This window comes from Salvelinus namaycush, chromosome 25 (genome assembly GCF_016432855.1).
Source record: "Salvelinus namaycush isolate Seneca chromosome 25, SaNama_1.0, whole genome shotgun sequence".
NCBI lineage: Eukaryota > Metazoa > Chordata > Actinopteri > Salmoniformes > Salmonidae > Salvelinus > Salvelinus namaycush.
This window is the reverse complement of record NC_052331.1, coordinates 41,505,023-41,525,987: the sequence shown is the minus strand read 5'-3', so window position 1 is coordinate 41,525,987 and position 20,965 is coordinate 41,505,023. Positions and strand designations below refer to the sequence as shown.

The following is a 20,965-nucleotide window of genomic DNA, read 5'->3' as shown; positions in this document are numbered from 1 at the left end:
GGAATTATGTTTTAAGTCAGAGCTGTAATACATCTAGAAGCAAGGCCACCTGGAATCATGTTTTAAGTCAGAGCTGTAATACATCTAGAAGCAAGGCCACCTGGAATCATGTTTTAAGTCAGAGCTGTAATATATCAAGAAGCAAGGCCACCTGGAATCATGTTTTAAGTCAGAGCTGTAATATATCTAGAAGCAAGGCCACCTGGAATCATGTTTTAAGTCAGAGCTGTAATATATCTAGAAGCAAGGCCACCTGGAATCATGTTTTAAGTCAGCTGTAATATATCTAGAAGGGTTGAACCATGTGGATGGGAAGGAACGTCTCACCATGGCTCGGGACCCCAACCACACACACTCACACATGCCAGGCTTTGACTTGACCGTTGGCTCAAGGGGATTGACAGAGGGCACAGAGGTAAGGAGGTCTGGTGAAATAAACTAAATAAAAACGTTATATTTAGATACATTAGAAAGTATGTCACAACTAAAAATAATATCAACTATTAGAAGGATATTCAAATGATAGGTAAGATATATAAAACCTGGCAGAGAGTATATCCTTCTGACAACCTCTTAGATAATAATATCAACTATTGGAAGGATATTCAAATGATAGGTAAGATATATAAAACCTGGCAGAGAGTATATCCAACTGACAATCTCTTAGAAAATAATATAAATTATTGGAAGGATATTAATATGATAGGTTGTGAGGACAGACTCTGGGAAACGAGAAGCAAGTACAGGGAGTGAACATTTAATAAATAACCGACATGAAACAAACAAGGACAGCATCTAGACAGGGGAAACATAACGACAATAATGCTGACACAGGGATCAAACTGAGGAACAGACAGATATAGGGGAGGTAATCAACAAAGTGATGGAGTCCAGGTGAGTCCAAATGAAGCGCTGATGCGCGTAACGACGGTGACAGGTGTGCGTAATGATGGGCAGCCTGGATGGGCAGCCCCTTGAGCACCAGGGAGGGGGAGCGTGAGCAGGCGTGACATAGGTATGATATACAAAACCTAGCAGAGAGCATATCCAACTGACATCCTCTTAGAAAATGATATAAACTATTGGAACCAAGATTTTAAAAGAATGGAGAACGGCACAAGATGGAGGGAATGTTGGAACATAACTAACAAAAGGACAGTGAGCAGAAATGTGTGAGGTGTGCCTGACTGGGTTTAAACCTGTGGTCTTGTATGTCTCAGTTGTTTGGGTAGAGGTGTGCCTGACTGGGTTTAAACCTGTGGTCCTGTATGGCTCAGTTGGTAGAGCATGGCGCTTGCACTGTCAGGCTTGTGGGTTAGATTCCCGGTACCACACACACCCACCAACGAAGTGTATGCATGCATGACCGTAAGTCCATTTGGATAAGTGTCTGCTAAAAGGCTGTATTAACCCACTGAGCTGAAGCCTAGGCACTGGCTCAGGGAGCTAACACAATACTTAATACACAATGTTACTCATCATGTAGGCCTAAATTCACTGAACCACCTGTTACATGTTGAATATCTGACCTCCTACCACTGAGGTGGCTCTGTCCCATAGGTATGGAACGCAGTTTGGGTCTTTGAGTGTCCAAAGATACACGTCAAATAACACTATTTGACACGTTAAATTAGCTTTTAATTTGACACGTCAAATAACACAGTTTAATTGTAAAATATTGTGTTGGACCGCAACTTCTGGGGTAGCTAGCTAGCGTTAGCTTTAGCTTGCTACCTAGTTAGCACCAATACAACCAGCCTGAAAAGTAGAAACTGCAGTCATTTCTATTATTCTTAGCAATGATTTAGGAATCGTTGTGAGTAAGTATTAGCCAGGTAGACACTTGTTGTTCGCCTATTGAAACTGAACTTCAGTTCAAGAAAATAAATAGCTAGCCAACTACTAAACCCTGTTGCCCAAAGCTAACGTTATAAGTAGCCTGTGTTGTGTGTTGTGAAGCTAGCCACAATAAGGATGCGGGTTGCCTTCAAAATAAAAGTACCTATTTGAAAGTTATGCAGAATGTTACAATTGGTGGAATCATGCCATATTTAGACTAGATAATGTTAAACAAGGTTGGAATGTAAAGCAGTGAAAAGGGGTATCAGTCCACTCGGTGACACCCACATAACACAACTGTGAAGAGTTTACGCAAATATTAGCATTGTAGCTCTTATCGTGGGACTGTGACTGTGTGAAATCACCTCCCCAGTCAGCCTATTGTGTGTATTGACATTCATATTACACTGTACAGCTTTACCTAAGGATTGGGCATCAATGAAATGGGGTATCAGTCTACTCAATACCCAAGATATTTTTTCCCCCAACGTCCTCCTCAGTTATCAGACTCCAAAACATCCCCGCAGTATTGTTTCTCCTCAGGAATAGTGTTCAATACACAGGTTGACAATAAACGTGGCTCGATTCACAGTGGTTTCAGTCCCGCAATAAGAGCTACGATGCTAATGTTCTCTGGGTGTCACTGAGTAGACTGATACCCCATGTCATTAATCCACAGGTAAGGCTGTACAGTGAAATAAGTATGCCCCCAATGCAATTCTAAAGTATAATACATCCAGTGTGATTTCAACAGATTTTTGTGAAATTAACAAATAATTGTCTTTTGTTGATTTTATATAACATTCTACTATTTGTATTCATTTGTGTCACTGTCAATGACACACTTTTACTTTGAAGGCTAACCGCAGAGTCCACTATTGTGGCTAATCCTTATTGTGGCAAGCTTCACATAGATGGGTCCGACAACCATTTACCAAATACTAACTGTCTTATAAATTAGGGTTATTGTAGATGATGACACCTAGCTAGATAGTTAGCTAGCTAACTACAGCTACTGGTAACAGATGTTGTTTTGCTATGTTTTTGGGGAAGAACATTGTTTGCATTTATGAGCTAGCTAGCTTTTTTTTAATGACCAACACTGTATGTGCGAGAGACAACTTTACCAGCATCATAGCATACGTATCGATGAATCGTTGTGACAGATGAAACACGAGTGAAAACGTAATCAATGTGTAATAACTACGTAAAAAATTCACGAACGTGTTACATTATTATGTGACCTGCGGTCATATTTAGGTCCTGATAGGTCAACAAGCTTATTTGACACGTCAAATAGTGTTATTTGACGTGTATTATTTTTGACACATGCAAAGACTCAAACGGTGTTTCATATGATCATATATAGGTGTAGTTCCCACTGTCCTTCTCCCCAGCTCCACTCACAGAGAGAAGGTGATGTTGGGTAGGCTGGCGTTCAGGAATACATGGCCATCTTTCCACCACTGCCTGGAATGTATGGCCTTTTGATGGAAGTGTAACAGAGACAAAAATGGGCCACAGAAACAAACACTTCTTATAAGCAACAACATGTTATAACTGAAACTGCCAAAGTGAAATGCTCTATACTAATCCATTAGGAAAAACAGAGAGAATGAACCTGAGAAAGACGCTCCTTATACAACTAAAGGAAAACAGTTGGCTCAGAGTTACCCATGACTTTGACCAGAACAAAGGCTATCCACAAGATCGGGAACATACTGTCAGTCAGTCCTACACTCTTAGAATAAAAGGTACTCTCTAGAACCTAAAAGGGTTCTTTGGCTGTACCCATAGGAGAACCCTTTGAATAAGTTTTTTCCCCCCCAGAGTGTACAGCTGAACGATATGGACCAAAATCCATATCACGATCGATGTACTAAATGCTCATGATAACGATAAATAGAAAGATACATTTATAACATTAATTTGCACCACAGTATTTAAAAAAAGTTAATATTACCCTTTAAACTACTACTACTACTACTACTTTGAATGTTGTAGCCATCAATTGTCACCTTAACAATCACCCATAATAGCAAAATTATTTCATTTCAAACATCACATATCTCTAGTAGGGCCCTATAGGTTATTTATCGTAATGAACAATATCAGCAAAATGTCCATGATAGGTAGTTGGTTTGGTAGATCATTTTTGGTTTATCATCCCAGTTCTACTCAGTCCTGCTGGTAATATACTGTCTATCCTCCACAGGAGGTTGGTGTTCCCTTAATTGGGGAGGACGGGCTTGTGGTAATGGCTGGAGCGGAATTAGTCGAATACATCAAACATGGTTTCTATGTGGTTGATGCCATTCCATCTGCTCCGTTACGGATATTATTATGAGCCGTTCTCTCCCCAGTAGCCTCCTGTGATGTCCAGCTGCCTGTTCACAGCTTCATGTGTGCACTGTGTCCCCTTCAGACACAGAAGGGCAGTGTGGAAACTACCTACAGGGTTTGAGACTTCACACCTCTATAGGAAATACACGTCTGAGAAGCTCTCATGATAAACTAGCAGATGGTTTGATAACACTGAGCAAGAGTTCACATCCTCTTACAATTGATACTATTGCTAACTTACAAAGCACATAGGGCCGGTGTATAGTAGCCTAGAGAGGCCTATCATGCAGTAGGCTGCATATAAGGTTAAAACGTGGATTGTCAAGAAATATCCACTTCCTCAGCTGCTGAGCTACCGCACAGCATTTCCCCCCCCAGTGAGTTTATGACTAACTATTCTCCAAACCAAGTTAGGATAGCTAGTTTATTAAATCTGTGAGAAGCTAGCCACAATAGGATTAGACACAATAGTGGAATTTTCGGTTTCACCCTAAAAATTAAAGGGAATATTCCATCAACGTCCCACCAAACATACACAGAACATGGTTGCCATGTTCTCAGAATAAAATAAATTGATGTTTTAGAAACACATTTTCATGGGAACGTTGCTTGAAGATTAATGTGTCCAAAGAAAAATAATTTACACATCATGTCTTGTTCCTGTTGCTGAGACAATCAAGGTCCTGATTGGTGAACCACTGATCCATTCATAGTTCTTTGTCTGTTGTCAAGGATACTCACACAAACAGTGCTTTTAACATAGTGTTTTCAATTTAAATATTTGACGTACATGATTACATTGTACATGTCCGATCCTCTTGCTACGCCACCGTGTCCGTGTCAGATATCAATTCATCTGACTATTCTCTCATCATTGATTTTATTAAGTTATTTAATTAATTTAAGGTTTTTCTGTATAGTTGTCTAATGTTGGTGGGGCATGTTAACCTGTTTTAATGACGCTCCTCACACCTATCACATTGTTCCTGATCGACACAATGCCTGTGGATGAGGGGTTAGGGGTTATTCAGGGCCTAACTATACTGGGGAGGAGGGGTTAGGGGTTATTCAGGGCCTAACTATACTGGGGAGGAGGGGTTAGGGGTTATTCAGGACAGGGCCTAACTATACTGGGGAGGAGGGGTTAGGGGTTATTCAGGACAGGGCCTAACTATACTGGGGAGGAGGGGTTATTCAGGGCCTAACTATACTGGGGAGGAGGGGTTAGGGGTTATTCAGGACAGGGCCTAACTATACTGGGGAGGAGGGGTTAGGGGTTATTCAGGACAGGGCCTAACTATACTGGGGAGGAGGGGTTATTCAGGACAGGGCCTAACTATACTGGGGAGGAGGGGTTATTCAGGGCCTAACTATACTGGCTCAATAAGCACATGCCCTCAAGATATCCCTCATTGGGACAGTGATTAGGGCGTTTATCATTGGTGCTGGTGGCTTTGGGTTTGAGACCCACTTTGGGACCATTTCTTTGGGACCATTTCTTTGGGACCATCAGGCGATGTCTTGACAACTGATACACAGGAACGTGTCTCGAACAGTGTTATCTTTACATTCTGAGAACATGGCAACCCTGTTCTGTGTAGGCTGTTGATGGAACATTCTGAGAACATGGCAACCCTGTTCTGTGTAGGCTGTTGATGGAACATTCTGAGAACATGGCAACCCTGTTCTGTGTAGGCTGTTGATGGAACATTCTGAGAACATGGCAACCCTGTTCTGTGTAGGCTGTTGATGGAACATTCTGAGAACATGGCAACCCTGTTCTGTGTAGGCTGTTGATGGAACATTCTCCTAATAGTTGTGTTCTGTGGGTGTCACTGAGTAGGCTGATACCCCATTTCATGTGTACACACTCCATATGCAAGGCTCTACAGTGAAGATGTGTATGCCCCCAGTACAATTATGCAGTTTAATACAGCCACAGTGGAATTTAAACTTTTTTGTATTGTTTATTGTCAAAATATTTAATTATTGTATTAATGCTTTAGCTATTTAACAACAATCCAACCTTGTTAAGCATTATCTAGTCCAAATATTACATTATTCCACCATTTGTACAGTATCTGTATGGATCAGTTTCAAATGTGAGACTTTTATTTTGAAGACGAACCGCAAATTCCACTATTGTGGATAATCGTTATTGTGGCTATCTTCACACAGGTTGGACTGGTGATGAACAGCGCAGCTGTAGCAAAATGTTCTGTTCGGTTTGTTGCCTTCTTCTTTTTACCGGCAGTGGCGAGACTTAGCTAAAGAGACGACAGGCAAGGAGAGAGAGGAGTAAATTGAAGAAAATTACATAAACTATGCATTTGGAATTTCCGTGTCTTAAAACAGAACAGGAGAAGGTAAACGATTTAGTCTCTTCGTTTGTTTTGCAAAAAATGTTGATGTGTTGGAGGAAATATGCATCGTTCTCGACGGTAAAGTACGGATTAAGGAGTTGCCGTATTATTATTTTGGGTACTTGGGAAATGTTCATGTTGCTGCTCATTTTTAAACATCATTTTTTTTCTCTTTACACTTTTATTTACCATCGACAATTCACCGTACAAAAGTTGCCTCGCTGGGGCCACAGCGACAAATCAACTGCTAGTTACTAACATTGTAGCTAGCTAACTTCCGGAATCTTGTGATATCTACCGTAGGTAGGCTAGTTAGCAAAGCCAAATGTACATATTACGGTAATTGCATTTTGATAGGTTGGCTAACTAACTAGGCATCTCATGCAGGTAACTGGCTAACTAAGTTAACGTTAGTTGGTTGACGTAGCAAGAACTTGCTAACATAAATTAACCAAAGGTGAATCTGCCTGTCATAGCTAACTTTAGCTAGGTGGCTAATTAACTTAGCTGCGACACCAGTTACTGCTAACCCTAACGTGAACTTTCTTTGCAAAACCCTAGCTAAATCTTATAACTTCTATTTTTGCTTTTATAATTCTAACGTTATAACTGTTATATAATCCACTGTCAACTACGACGACAATGCCAGGACAGGAAGACAGCTTGCTAATTTAGCTGGCTATCGTTAGGTAACATAACGTTAACCATAAGTAACTAGGAGAGCAGGTGAAGTGTATCAGGCCTAGCTAGCTTGTCCCCGGTGCCGTGGTTAGCTTGTTGAAGCTGTGTAAACACAGAACTAAACGATACATTACCTGGGTAATTAAAAAATGAATCAAGTCAGGTTTTAATAACTAGTTTACTACAATGGTGTATCGGTAATGCCAAACAGATACGCACATCACACAATCATTTTGACTAACTAGTTATCGTGGACATAAGTCGATTGCTAACTTGCCTATTATGACCAAAACCTTTACAGCAAGAGTGTTTTCCAGCAACCTAGATGCAATCTACTGAAAATCAAGCTAATCTAGGTAGTATTGAGCTTAATGGCTACTTGTTTGGTTGCTGTCTATGTTAGTATATTCATACGTGCAAACTAGCTAGCTACTGTAGTTTCAAAGCTGTGGGTAGGCTTGCAAACATATCACAATGTTTGAGCAAGGACCATAATGTTCTGCTAGAATCTACTCCCCAGTCTTTGCCCTTGCCACTCTCTCTAAACCAAAAGCCGTATTTTGTCTGTTACCCCACTGGCAGTAGCACAGAAGTCTTATTCCTAAAACCACATAGATATTACATTTAGAGGCTTAATGAAGACGGTGGATTCCCCTGGCAGTGCTCTCTTGTTTATTATGTTGTGAGACCAACAGAGTCAAGTAGGGCTGTGACATACCAGTGAAACACTATTTTTTTCCCCCCATGGCAAAAATGAACTTTATGGTCCTTTGAAAACCTGCTGTATGTAAACTATTGGATGCTATAGCTTTGGAAATAAATGTGATTATGGATATTTGTGTTTGTTTCCAACATTAGGGCTGTTTTCCCAATGAAGTTAACGCCGATTCGTGTTTTGTTTCCTTGCCACTATACTAATGAGTATCACAATTACTGGTGTCTTCTCAGCCCTAATCACAAGCGACCCCTAAACAGTCTGAAATGGGTCATCAACACAGTGAAAGTTAGATGAAGTAACCCCATACTTCTCTAGAGTAAGGCCTACTCGGCTGGATGTGGATGGCACCATTTGTGGCTTTGCTGCACACCACAGAAGTCCGCTGCACATGGAGGAAGGTCTGCATTTGAGTCATACTGTGGTGTTGTGATGATTCTACTCTGCAGGGTTGGGGTCATTGCCTCCCGGGTGGCGCAGTGGTCTAGGGCACTGCATCGCAGTGCTAGCTGCGCCACCAGAGTCTCTGGGTTCGCGCCCAGGCTGGGCTGGGTTCGCGCCCAGGCTCTGTCGCAGCCGGCCGCAACCGGGAGGTCCGTGGGGCAACGCACAATTGGCATAGCGTCGTCCGGGTTAGGGAGGGTTTGGCCGGTAGGGGATATCCTTGTCTCAGTATGTAAAAAATGTAATAAAAATGTATGCACTCTACTGTAAGTCGCTCTGGATAAGAGCGTCTGCTAAATTACTAAAATGTAAAAAAATGTAAATGTCATTTCAATTCCAGTCAATTCAGAAAGTAAACCCAATTTCAAATGTTCCTACTGAACAGGAATTTCAGTGTACTTCCTTAATTTACTAGAATTGAAATGGAATTGATTACAACCCTGCTACTCAATCCGTCTCAAACGATCAGATGTATTATGTCAGAAGCAAGAGGTTATATGGATGCCTTGTTCCTCTCTGTCTCTGTCAAGAGGTTATATGGAGGCCTTGTTCCTCTGTCTGTCTGTCTGTCTGTCTGTCTGTCTGTCTGTCAAGAGGTTATATGGAGGCCTTGTTCCTCTGTCTGTCTGTCAAGAGGTTATATGGAGGCCTTGTTCCTCTGTCTGTCTGTCAAGAGGTTATATGGATGCCTTGTTCCTCTGTCTGTCTGTCAAGAGGTTATATGGAGGCCTTGTTCCTGTCTGTTCCTCTCTGTCCGGCCACTGCTAAATGAATACAGGTGTAACTGCATGATGGGCTCTCGTTTCTAAATATCAGACTTTAGATGCTCCGGGTTTTAGAATAACTATCTTCAAAGTAATCACTCGGAACGTCGGGTTTGATATGAAAGCTTCTTTTATTAATAATACTTGTTCACGTTACATTTAACAACTTTCGATTCTACAGAACAATGAATAATGAGATGCTAGCGAAAAGTCAGGATAATCACTTGTCCCTTGCACATAACTAGCTCGTTCTCTCTCTACTTCCTGTCGCAAGGCATTCTGGAACTTGCAGTCAAAAGCGCAATTCAATACTAACCAGTACAAAATACGTATGTAGTTCTCTCAATCTCCAACACACAAATTCTAATACAATTACATAGTAAATAACTGTAAAGAAAATATCTTTAGATACAGCTCGATGAATAAACTTAAACATTAACTCTGTAACCCATTAAAGTTACAACACCGGGGTCTTTCGACATGCAAGACTTTCTCTGTCCTGGATTATCTTCTCTCTTTTATAAGAATTAGCTAATCAGGAAAATGTGTATTTTGGTTAAAGTTTTGTTGGTGTTGTTTTTTTACTTCCCAGTGAAAGGTCTGTGTTGACATTGGTATTTTACTGCTGTGCTTGGTATTATTAAGAGACAACTAGGTCCTTTTCTAGTGATTTCTGTTCTTTGGTAATTTGTTCACCTGACCTCAGATTCTCTAGTTGCTGGGTTTAGTTCAAGCTTGTGCTCAGACAACAGTTTGTAGAAATCACGTGTCTGTGTGTAGGGCCTATATTTGGAATACAGCTCTGTATTGCTCTGTCGTGGGAGGGAGGTTTGCCACATGGCACCCTATTCCCTACATAGTGCACTACTTTAGACCTGGGCTGGCACCCTATTCCCTACATAGGGCACTACTTTAGACCAGGGCTCATAGGGAATAGGGGCCGATTGAGGACGTAGCCATGCATGTTGACTGTGGTAGAAGTTACGCCTGATTCAGTTGAGTGGGTTTGTTAGCCTGAATTAATACAACACTGTTTGTTATTGTAGTTATTTGCAACTTCAGTTTATCTTTTAGCTTCACAAGAAGTTCCTTCCTGGAATGCCTATCGAGAGTATAGTGGCTGATTCCTGAGGACAACACGGTACTTAGAATAACAAACTAATACCGTTCTTTTGAATGTCAATTAACCAACAAAACTAAACAAATACTGCTTTTATTTACTTCAACTTCTGTTTTCACATGGTTGAAGAATTATAGCATTGTTAGCCTAGAATTATAGCATTGTTAGCCTAGAATTATAGCATTGTTAGCCTAGAATTATAGCATTGTTAGCCTACAATTATATAGCCTATAACTATAGCATTGTTAGCCTATAACTATAGCATTGTTAGCCTACAATTATATAGCCTATAACTATAGCATTGTTAGCCTATAACTATAGCATTGTTAGCCTATTACTATTTATTTTATTTTATTTTACCTTTATTTAACCAGGTAGGCAAATTGAGAACACGTTCTCATTTACAATTGCGACCTGGGCAAGATAAAGCAAAGCAGTTCGACACATACAACAACACATAGTTACACATGGAGTAAAACAAACATACAGTCAATAATACAGTGAAAAATAAGTCTATATACAATGTGAGCAAATGAGGTGAGATAAGGGAGGTGAAGGCAAACAAAATATATATAAAAATATAAAAAGGCCATGGTGGCGAAGTAAATACAATATAGCAAGTAAAAAAAACACTGGAATGGTTGGTTTGCAATGGAAGAAAGTGCAAAGTAGAGATAGAGATAATGGGGTGCAAAGGAGCAAAAATAAATAAATAAATACAGTAGGTAAAGAGGTAGTTGTTTGGGCTAAATTATAGATGGGCTATGTACAGGTGCAGTAATCTATGAGCTGCTCTGACAGCTATAGCATTGTTAGCCTATTATGTGTGCGTGCCAACCTGTAGATGAATTCAGTATCCCCAGATTTGAAATGGTTGGTTAACGTTCTGTCTCGTTGTCTCTTTCCCCAGGTGTTCTTCAGTGAGCGGTAGAGCTGCTCTGTCTCAGTCCAATCAGAGTTCCCAGACCACCGCTCCGCCAGGTGTATCAGACCGCTGGGAATGACTGCGCCTTCACAACCTCACCAGGAGTGGGCGCTGGAGGACAACGCCCACATCAACCACACAGCCAGGAGCATCTTCCTTCCTTTAGCTAGGAGAGCCTTTCTTTCTACCTTTAGCTAGGATAGTGTACTTTGTTTGTGTGAGCCTGCGAGTCCAGTCCTGGGTTGAGATACAGTTTTGTTGCTGGTGATTGGAGAAGAGAGGGAGAGCTTCCCAGACCACCAGGAGAGGAGAGACCGTGAAGACGGCTGCCCGATCCGGATCAGTTCACCAGATCTTTACTCTCACTATTGCTGGCTTAATTAGTAGTTATCAGCTCAACCGTTGGAAGTCCATAGGCTAAATATAAATGATATGCAGACACACTTTCAGGACTACCCCCTGCTCAGTGTGAGGTGCTCTGTTCCCCTCCACGTCCGCTGCCGGTCTGGTGGATGTTTTGGCGGCTCTGAGGACTGCATGGCAGTGGAGTGATCGTGGAGAGGCCAGGGTACCACAAACTTATGGACTTTGACAAGAGAGGAGGAGGAGGAAAGGGGGAGGCAGAGGAAGGGAAGAAGATGTCAAAGTCCGGAGGGAGCCGGTCGGGGCATGGCAGTCGCAGCTCGGGGAGCAACTCCGGGGTGCTCATGGTGGGCCCTAACTTCCGGGTCGGGAAGAAGATCGGCTGTGGGAACTTTGGAGAGCTTCGCCTGGGGAAGAACCTGTACACTAATGAATATGTGGCCATCAAACTGGTGAGACGAACATTAACAGATACACACACACGCCAGGGTTTCCTTTAGGAACATGTGGCATCGGACATTTAATCGGCAGCATTTTAACTTACCGTACATTTCAGAAATGTACTGTACCCATATGTATGACTGCGTAACGTGATTAGGGCATCTACCCGTGGTGCTCAGACAGAAATCACATTTTAGACTATGGTAATACTTATGAACAGAACATGCAATGACGTGTGTCCTTACCGCACACTTTGACCATGTTAGAATAAATGTCCACATGTACTTTTCCTCAGCCAACAAGACGAGTAACGAACAGTAAAATCACTAGCCCGTGTATAGGTGGTAAGGTTGTATCCAGATGTTCATACCGTCCTTCTCTCACTCAAGGATTTAAGCTATTACAGTTTTCGTACAGAAGTGGGCACCCAAAAATAGAAAAGCCATTTGGGTGATAAAATTAGCACAAGTAATAGTGAATTTGTTAGAAATATGCTAACGAGTGCAAACGAACTGGAAGGAAAGGCGGCCGAAGGAAGTGTTGGAAGGAAAACTATAGTTGCACGTCCCTGATCAAGCTTACAAAGTAAGCTTCATAATGTAAAATAATGTGAACGGTGAAATAACAACGTGATCTGATATCTCTCCTAACGCATTGCACAAGTCGACATGCAGGTATTTACTTAAATAGCTACAGATATTAAAGTGTATTGACAAACTTCAACGAAATTGTTTCCACGTTGACAGTATGGGGGGGTGGAATCTAGTTTTAATGTCACAATGTACAGTGAAATGCCTTTCTTGCAAATATATCCTGTGGCTATTTCCAAATTCCATAAATACATGTACACCCTATACCGCCCATGTCTAATAGGCAGCACATGATTTTCAAGGGGATGTTAATTTCCACCATTAAATACACTTTAATAATAAAACGTTCGTCACATTTGCGGATTTATGTAAATTGACCTACTATTCCTAAGGTGATCGGTAGATTAAATAGTCATTTAGGCTAATAATTTAACTCAATCGCTGTTCGCAAAAAAAAACGCCTGTTCAATGCCTGGCAACAATGCGCACAAGGCTGTAGGCTACGTGTGATTGGCTGCCGGACAAGGAAAGAAAGTTGACAACTAATAGAACGTCAGAGAAATAGACTACTGGTTATAAAATAATTTCCTCCACGGATGCGGTCAGATTTTGCCTCAGCTACTTTGAAGCCAGGGCACAAAAAAAAAAATGCCTCATAATATGTTGTAAAATGTTAAGGTTTTCAAATGATTAAGTAGCTATATTTTTATCTTACTGCCTCCATCGCATTGCGAAGTTGTTTGTGACTCGCTGATGAAGCCTTACGTTCCTTTTGCATTTTATATTTATTAGGATTTATTAGGATATTTATTATCTATTAGGATTTATTAGGATATTTATTATCTATTAGGATTTATTAGGATATTTATTATCTATTAGGATTTATTAGGATATTTATTAAGATCCAATTAGCCAATGACAGTCTTACAGGGGTCCGACACAACGAAAAAAGACATTACAGACAAAATACTTTACAATTTAACAATTAACATGTAGTGTGTATCTATCAGTTACATCTACAGTACCAGTCAAAAGTTTGGACACACCTATTCATTCCAGGGTTTTTCTTTATTTTTTACTATTTTCAATATTGTAGAATAATAGTGAAGACGTCAAAATTATGAAATAACACATATGGAATCATGTAGTAACCAAAAAAGTGTTAAGCAATTCAAAATATATTTGAGATTCTTCAAAGTAGCCATCTTTTGCCTTGATGACAGGTGCTGTGAGGTAAAATGGGAGTTCTGTGGCTCTGTAGAATACTGTGTGTTTGCTTGAATTTGTTCTGGACCTGGGGACTGTGAAAAGACCCCTGGTGGCATGTCTGGTGGGGTAATTGTGTGGTTGTGTCAGTGCTGTGTGTAAGTTGGCAAATTGCAAACAATTTTGATTTTCCAACACAATGTTTCTTATAAAAACAAGAAGTGACGCAGTCTTTCCTCTTTTAGCCAAGAGAGACTGGAATGCATAGTATTAATATTAACCCTCTGATTATAATGATGAGCAAAACGTGCCCCTCTGTTCTGGGCCAGCTGCAGCTTAATTGAGTTTGAGTTTGAGTTTATTTTTACAGGGACAGTGCACATTAATCAACGTTTCAGTAAAAGTGCCGGTTTTAGCCAGCTGGCTAATTTTTAACCGCAGTCCCTGGGCAGGTTATTAAAAACAATTACAATATAGACAATAGCAACATAGAACAAGACATAGCATACAGACATAGCAACATAGGACAAGCAAGACGTAGCATACAGACAGAGCAACATAGAACAAAAAGCAGCAAGACAAAATTCATATAAGCAACAAAGTGTTTCCACACCTCACAAGTTACAGACAACAGACATGGAAAGCGGCAACACACAGCTAGGGACCATGTTCACAAATCTGATTGACCTTTAGCCATGTCTTCAAGCATTTTGTGAAAGTGTGATATGTGGTGCAGTTATGTGTGTCTGATGGCAGTGTATTCCAGACATGGGAAGCTCTCACAGAAAAAGCGGATTTACTAAAGGTGCTTTTCCTTAAGGGAACTATACAGTCACCTCTCATGGCAGACCTTGTGGATCTGCTGCCATATGTTTGGGTTTTCTGTTTAACAAAAATACTGAGTGGAGGGGGAGCCAAGCCATTTAGGATCTTGAATACAAGACATGCATCGGTGTATTGCACAAGATTTTCCCAACTCAGGAGCTCATGCTTTCTGAGGATGTGACAGTGATGATGGCTATTGGGCTTCCTATCAAGCACTTTGAGAGCCTGTTTGTAGACAGACTGAATAGGTCTTACTGTTGTACAGCAAGCTTGGGCCCAACTAGTCAAGCAGTATGTTAAGTGGGGGAGTATCATAGATTTGAAGTACAGTTTTGCTACCTCTGTAGTCAAACAATTTCGTATAAATCGGAAATTAGCTAGGTTGAATTTGGTTATTTGAATTACCTTTTTCACATGCTTTTTAAAAGAGAGGTTGGAATCAAGTATGATGCCAAGGTACTTAAAATCAGATACCACCTGGAGCTTCTCCCCTGACACATAGACATCTGGCTCAGTAGCATCTGTTGCCCTCTTTGTGAAGAACATGCAAACAGTTTTTTTCACATTGAGATGCAAACACGAGTCACTGAGCCACTTTGTAACCTGGACCATTACAGTAGTGAGTTCTTGTGCAGCTTGTTGTTTGCTCTTTGCATGCACATATATCACTGTATCATCTGCATACATTTGAACTTCAGACCCAGTACAGACAGAAGGCAGATCATTAATGTACAGGCTGAACAGGAGGGGCCCCAGTATTGACCCTTGGGGCACACCCACATCATAGCTAAGAGTGGGCGACAGCTCATTGCTCACTCTGACACACTGAGTTCTGCCTTCAAGGTATGATTTCATCCATCTCAAGGCATCGGGGGAAAAGTTGAACTTGGACAATTTTGTGATGAGAATCTCATGGTTAACAGTATCAAAAGCCTTCCTTAGGTCCAGAAACACAGCCCCAACAACGCCCCCTTTGTCCATCTTGGACTTCACATTTTCCAGAAGAAAGCAGTTGGCCGTTTCTGTGGAGTGTTTCGCTCTGAAGCCAAACTGCATGGAGTGTAATGTGAAGGGGCTGTTGTTGAGGTGGGCAATCAGTTGTTCTGCTACACACTTTTCAACAACCTTCGACACCACAGGTAGTATACTAATGGGCCTGTAGTTACTCACGTCAGCAGGGTCGCCTGATTTAAAGATGGCCGTTATTATGGCCGACTTCCATACCCTTGGAAACACCCCGAGACCAATAGATGTGTTGGTGACCTTAGTAATGGGGCCAATGAGTGACTCTTTGTAGTTTTTAAGAAAGGTAGACTCCATCCCAAACACATCTTTGGCTTTAGAGTTCTTTAGTGAGCTAATCACCTTGTCCACCTTTGACTCAGAAACCTCCCTTATGATGAAGACAGGTTGAGCATCATTTACTAGCACTGAGCCCAAGAAACCAGTGGAGGGGTTCTGTGTCAGTACCCTGACAGAGTCAATAAAGTAGGAATTGAAGGCTATTGCTATTTCGACTGCATCCTGTTAGATTGTTATTCACCATGATTTCTAGTCTTTTTGCAGTGTTACTATGGTCTTTCCCTGTTAACTTTTTTAGATTCTCCCAGATCAGTTTAGAATTTCCCTTTGCTTCACCAATTATGTTAATAAAAAAGTTTGCCTTGGCCTGTCTGATTTCTTTCATCACCTTATTTCTCAACATGGTAAACCTACGTCTGTCATGCTCTAATTTGGATCTTAGGGCTATTTTTAGATAATAATCTCGTTCTTTCATCAATTTCCAGATTTCTCCATTTAGCCAAGGAAGAGTGCTCTTTTGGCCAGGTTTGGATTTGATTTTCTTTAGGAAACCATTTAATGTAGTCTGGATTGTGGATAGAAAAACTTGACTATCAGCTTCCACGTCTGCATAGGACAAGAGATCATTCCAGTTAATTCCCTTAATTGCGTTTTCAAAATAGCTTAATTCACTCTTAGGTATTCTTAGTTGATCAGGCTTTCTAACAGAGAGGTTAAACCTGCTTTTAGACAGCTTTCTGGCTATAAGTGTCAGATTATGATCAGATAGCCCAGTAACCATATTGAATGATTTAGTCACTCTCTCTGGTTTATTACTGAACACCAAATCAATCTGTGTTTTAGAGCAACAAGTCACCCTGGTTGGCCCTTTAACTAGCTGTGTAAGGTCAAAGGCATTAGTGATCCGTTTGAGGGTTTTCCTACAACACTTGTCTTCATAATTAATGTTAAAATCTCCCATTAAGATGACCTCTTTCCCAAAATCACATTCCCTAAGCATGTTATTAAACTGATCAAAAAACACACTTTTGGTGGAAGGTGGCCTATACATTCCAATGAGGGTAAAAGACATTTGGGGAGACAGTGTAATGTTCAGGCCAATACATTCTAGTTCATTATCACATGACCACTCAATTTGTTTACATCGGATATGTTCTTTAATGTAAATCATCACACCCCCTCCTCTTCCTTCAGTCCTGTCTCTCCTGAAAACATTGTAGCCAGGCACAATCAAAGCAGCAGATGGAGAGTTTTTATGGAGCCATGTCTCTGAGAGGCAGAGAAAGTCAAGGTTGGAGTCTGTGAGTAGATGTTGAATTTGATCACTTTTTGATATGACACTACGAATGTTCAAGTGCCCCCCTAGTAGTCCCTTGGGCTTAGCTCGTGGGTCCCAGATGACTCGAGAGTGATTGACACATTGAAAAAAGTTACATTTTCTGTGTTTTCTGACGGCTGGGTTTAGGCCGTTTTGTTTCGTTTTGATTAGGGGCAGTTCGGTAGCGCAATTAACAATCCCTCCCGCCTGCACTGGATGCGGGGAACTAATTAAAACAGCTTGCGTACCAGAAGCAGAGTCAGGGATCGCATATAGCGACTTTGGTATGTTTGAAGAGTCAAAATCTATCCTGGAGCCGGGTGAGTCGAGAGAAACCATGGGACCATGGGATAGCACTCACCCACTTCCACAGCGGCGACGATCAGTGGACGAGGCCATCCACCGCTTTCCACTCCGGTGCGTATCGCTGGCTCGGTGATGTTGGGCCCAGGATTGAGTTGCACATCCCCGGAGAGCAGGAGGGTAGTGAACAGGTAGTTTAACAGTTTCCGATAAATGTTGGACTTGTGTTTGTTACGCCTAAGCGGTTCAGTAGAATAAGGAGCGAGGTAGACTTGGCCATTATTCAGAACATTATGGGATGCTGTGTACTGTCCGCTCCCGTGGAACGGTGAACCAATGTGTTTGGTGTTAATATTCTCCGGTAGTAGACTGATTGTGTCATCCCAGCAAGGACGCACTGAGATTATCAGTAGAGCAGCTACATAACTGACAATCATGGCAGAGTACTGGAGATAAAACACATAATTGCGCTTTAACTCTTTGCATGAGTTACTTAGCTGGGGTCGGCGTACACCTGATGGTTTAGATAAAATTACAGCATTCGAATGAGAAGCGGCACCTGCCGCACCACCCTGTCTTCCGTCCGCCATTTTGCAAATTAGGTTTCGCGGGTAGAGGGACTGGTAACACAATTAGGTTTTTCTTTGCAGCACTGGACCACACGACTGGACAATAATCAAGATAAGATAAAACTAGTCTGCAGTACTTTGTGGAGTGTGGTGTCAAAAAAGCAGAGCATCTCTTTATTACTGACAGACCTCTCCCCATCTTTACAACCATTTAATCTATATGTTTTGACCATGACAGTTTACAATCTAAGGTAACGCCAAGTAATTTAGTCTCCTCAACTTGTTCAACAGCCACACCAATCAGCTGAGGTCTAGAACTTAGTGAATGATTTGTACCAAATACAATGCTCTTAGTTTTAGAGATGTTCAGGACCAGTTTACTACTGGCCACCCATTCCGAAACAGACTGCAACTCTTTGTAAAGGGTTTCAATGACTTCATTAGCTGTGGTTGCTGATGTGTTTATGGTTGAATCATCAGCATACATGGACACACGTGCTTTGTTTAATGCCAGTGGCAGGTCATTGGTAAAATTAGAAAAGAGTAGAGGGCCTAGAGAGCTGCCTTGCGGTACACCACACTTTTCATGTTTGACATTATAGAAGCTTCCATTAAAGAAAACCCTTTGAATTATATTAGATGGATGGCTCTGAATCCACAATATGGCAGAGGTTGAAAAGCCATAACAATTAAGTTTTTTCAATAACAGGTTATGGTCAATAATATCAAAAGGTTGCACTGAAATCTAACAGTACAGCTCCCACAATCTTATTATCGATTCCTTTCAACCAATCATCAGTAATTTGTGTCAGTGCAGTACATGTTGATTGGCTTTCTCTATAAGCATGCTGAAAGTCTGTTGTTAACTTCTTCTGGCTGCAAGCCCGAGGCCGGCCACAATATGACAACAGCCACTTCAAGTGCAGGGCGCGAAATTCAAAATATATTTTTTAGAAATATTTAACTTTCACACATTAACAAGTCCAATACAGCAAATGAAAGGTACACATCTTGTGAATCCAGCCAACATGTCCGATTTTTAAAATGTTTTACAGCGAAAACAGCACGTATATTTATGTTAGCTCACCACCAAATACAAAAAAGGACAGACATTTTTCACAGCACAGGTAGCATGCACAAAGCCAACCTAACTAACCAAGAACCAACCAAACTTACCAACAAACAACTTCATCAGATGACAGTCTTATAACATGTTATTCAATAAATCTATGTTTTGTTCGAAAAATGTGCATATTTCAGGTATAAATCATAGTTTACATTGCAGCTACAATCAGAAATTGCACCGAAAGCAGACAGAATAATTACAGACACCAACGCCAAATACCTAAATAGTCATCACAAAACATTTCTGAAAAATACATAGTGTACAGCAAATGAAAGACAGGCATCTTGTGATTCCAGCCAATATTTCCGATTTATTAAGTGTTTTACAGCGAAAACACAATATAGCGTTATATTAGCTTACCACAATAGCCAGAAACACAAGCCATTCCCCAGCAGTAAAAGTTAGCGATCGTGACAAACCAGTAAAAGATATATAATTTTTGACTAACCTTGATAAGGTTCATCAGATGACAGTCCTATAACATCAGGTTATACATACACTTATGTTTTGTTCGAAAATGTGCATATTTAGAGCTGAAATCAGTGGTTATACATTGTGCTAACGTAGCATCTTTTTCCCAGAATGTGCGGATATTTTTATGACACTCAACTATTCTATACTATAGCTACTTTTTCCCACAACGTCCAGATTTTTTTCTGACACTTTTTCTGACACACATATTCTGACCAAATAGCTATTCATAAACATAACTGAAAATACATGTTGTATAGGAAATGATAGATCCATTAGTTCTTAATGAAATCGCCGTGTTAGAATTCTAAAAATAACTTCATTACGACATACAGCTTCGAGTACCCAAAAGCTGGGCGCCGACGACTAGTTCACATGTACGACAGATATATGAAATAGCATCATAAAATGTTTCCTACTTTTGCTGATCTTCCATCAGAATGTTGTACAAGGGGTCCTTTGTCAAGAACAATCGTTGTTTGGATTTAGAACGGCCTCTTTCCCTCTCGATTTAGCAAGCACACTAGCCAAGTGGCACGAATCTCTCCATGTCAACAAACGGAAGAGAACGGAACACGGCAAAACTCTCAAAAAAATTTCAATAATCTGATTAAACTATATTGAAAAAAACATACTTTACGATGATATGGTCACATGTATCAAATAAAATCAAAGCCGGAGATATTAGTCGGCCATAACGGCAGCTTATCAGAAGGCAAATCCAGGTTCCTTCTCGCGCCTTCCTGAAAACAGGAAATGGGTGACACGTCATTCCAAGAGCTGTTATTCCACTTCAGACCAAGATAAACACCCCATTTCTTCTCTCACCGCCTCTTGACATCCAGGGGAAGGTGTATGACGTGCATGTATACTAATACGTATCATGCCCATTTATAGGCAGGACCTAGAAGAGAGCATAGTTTTCAGACTTTCCACTTCCTGGTCAGGAAGTTTGTGCCAAATGAGTTCTGTTTTACTCACAGATATAATTCAAACGGTTTTAGAAACTAGAGAGTGTTTTCTATCCAATAGTAATAATAATATGCATATTGTACGAGCAAGAATTGAGTACGAGGCCGTTTGAAATGGGCACGATTTAACTGGCTACTCAATACTGCCCCTGCAGCCAAAACAGGTTAATCTGTTTACAGAGAAATAGCATTGCATTTGGTCAAACACAATTTTTTCCAACCGTTTGCTAAGAGCGGGCAGCAAGCTTATAGGTCTGCTGTTAGAACCAGTAAAGGCCGCTTTACC

General features: G+C 40.9%; 1 protein-coding gene across 3 annotated transcripts in view; it reads left to right on the top strand.

Moving 5' to 3' along the window:
* The first annotated feature begins 6,372 nt into the window (after nt 1–6,372).
* The window catches only part of LOC120020745 (casein kinase I-like), a 65,271-nt gene continuing 50,678 nt past the window's right edge, over nt 6,373–20,965 (top strand). For all 3 annotated transcript variants that reach the window (XM_038964485.1, XM_038964484.1, XM_038964486.1), the window contains exons 1-2: nt 6,373–6,548; nt 11,180–12,009. In XM_038964485.1, coding sequence (XP_038820413.1) covers nt 11,776–12,009 — 234 coding nt within the window. In that variant the 5' untranslated portion in view covers nt 6,373–6,548; nt 11,180–11,775. The remainder of the gene's footprint in view (nt 6,549–11,179; nt 12,010–20,965) is intronic.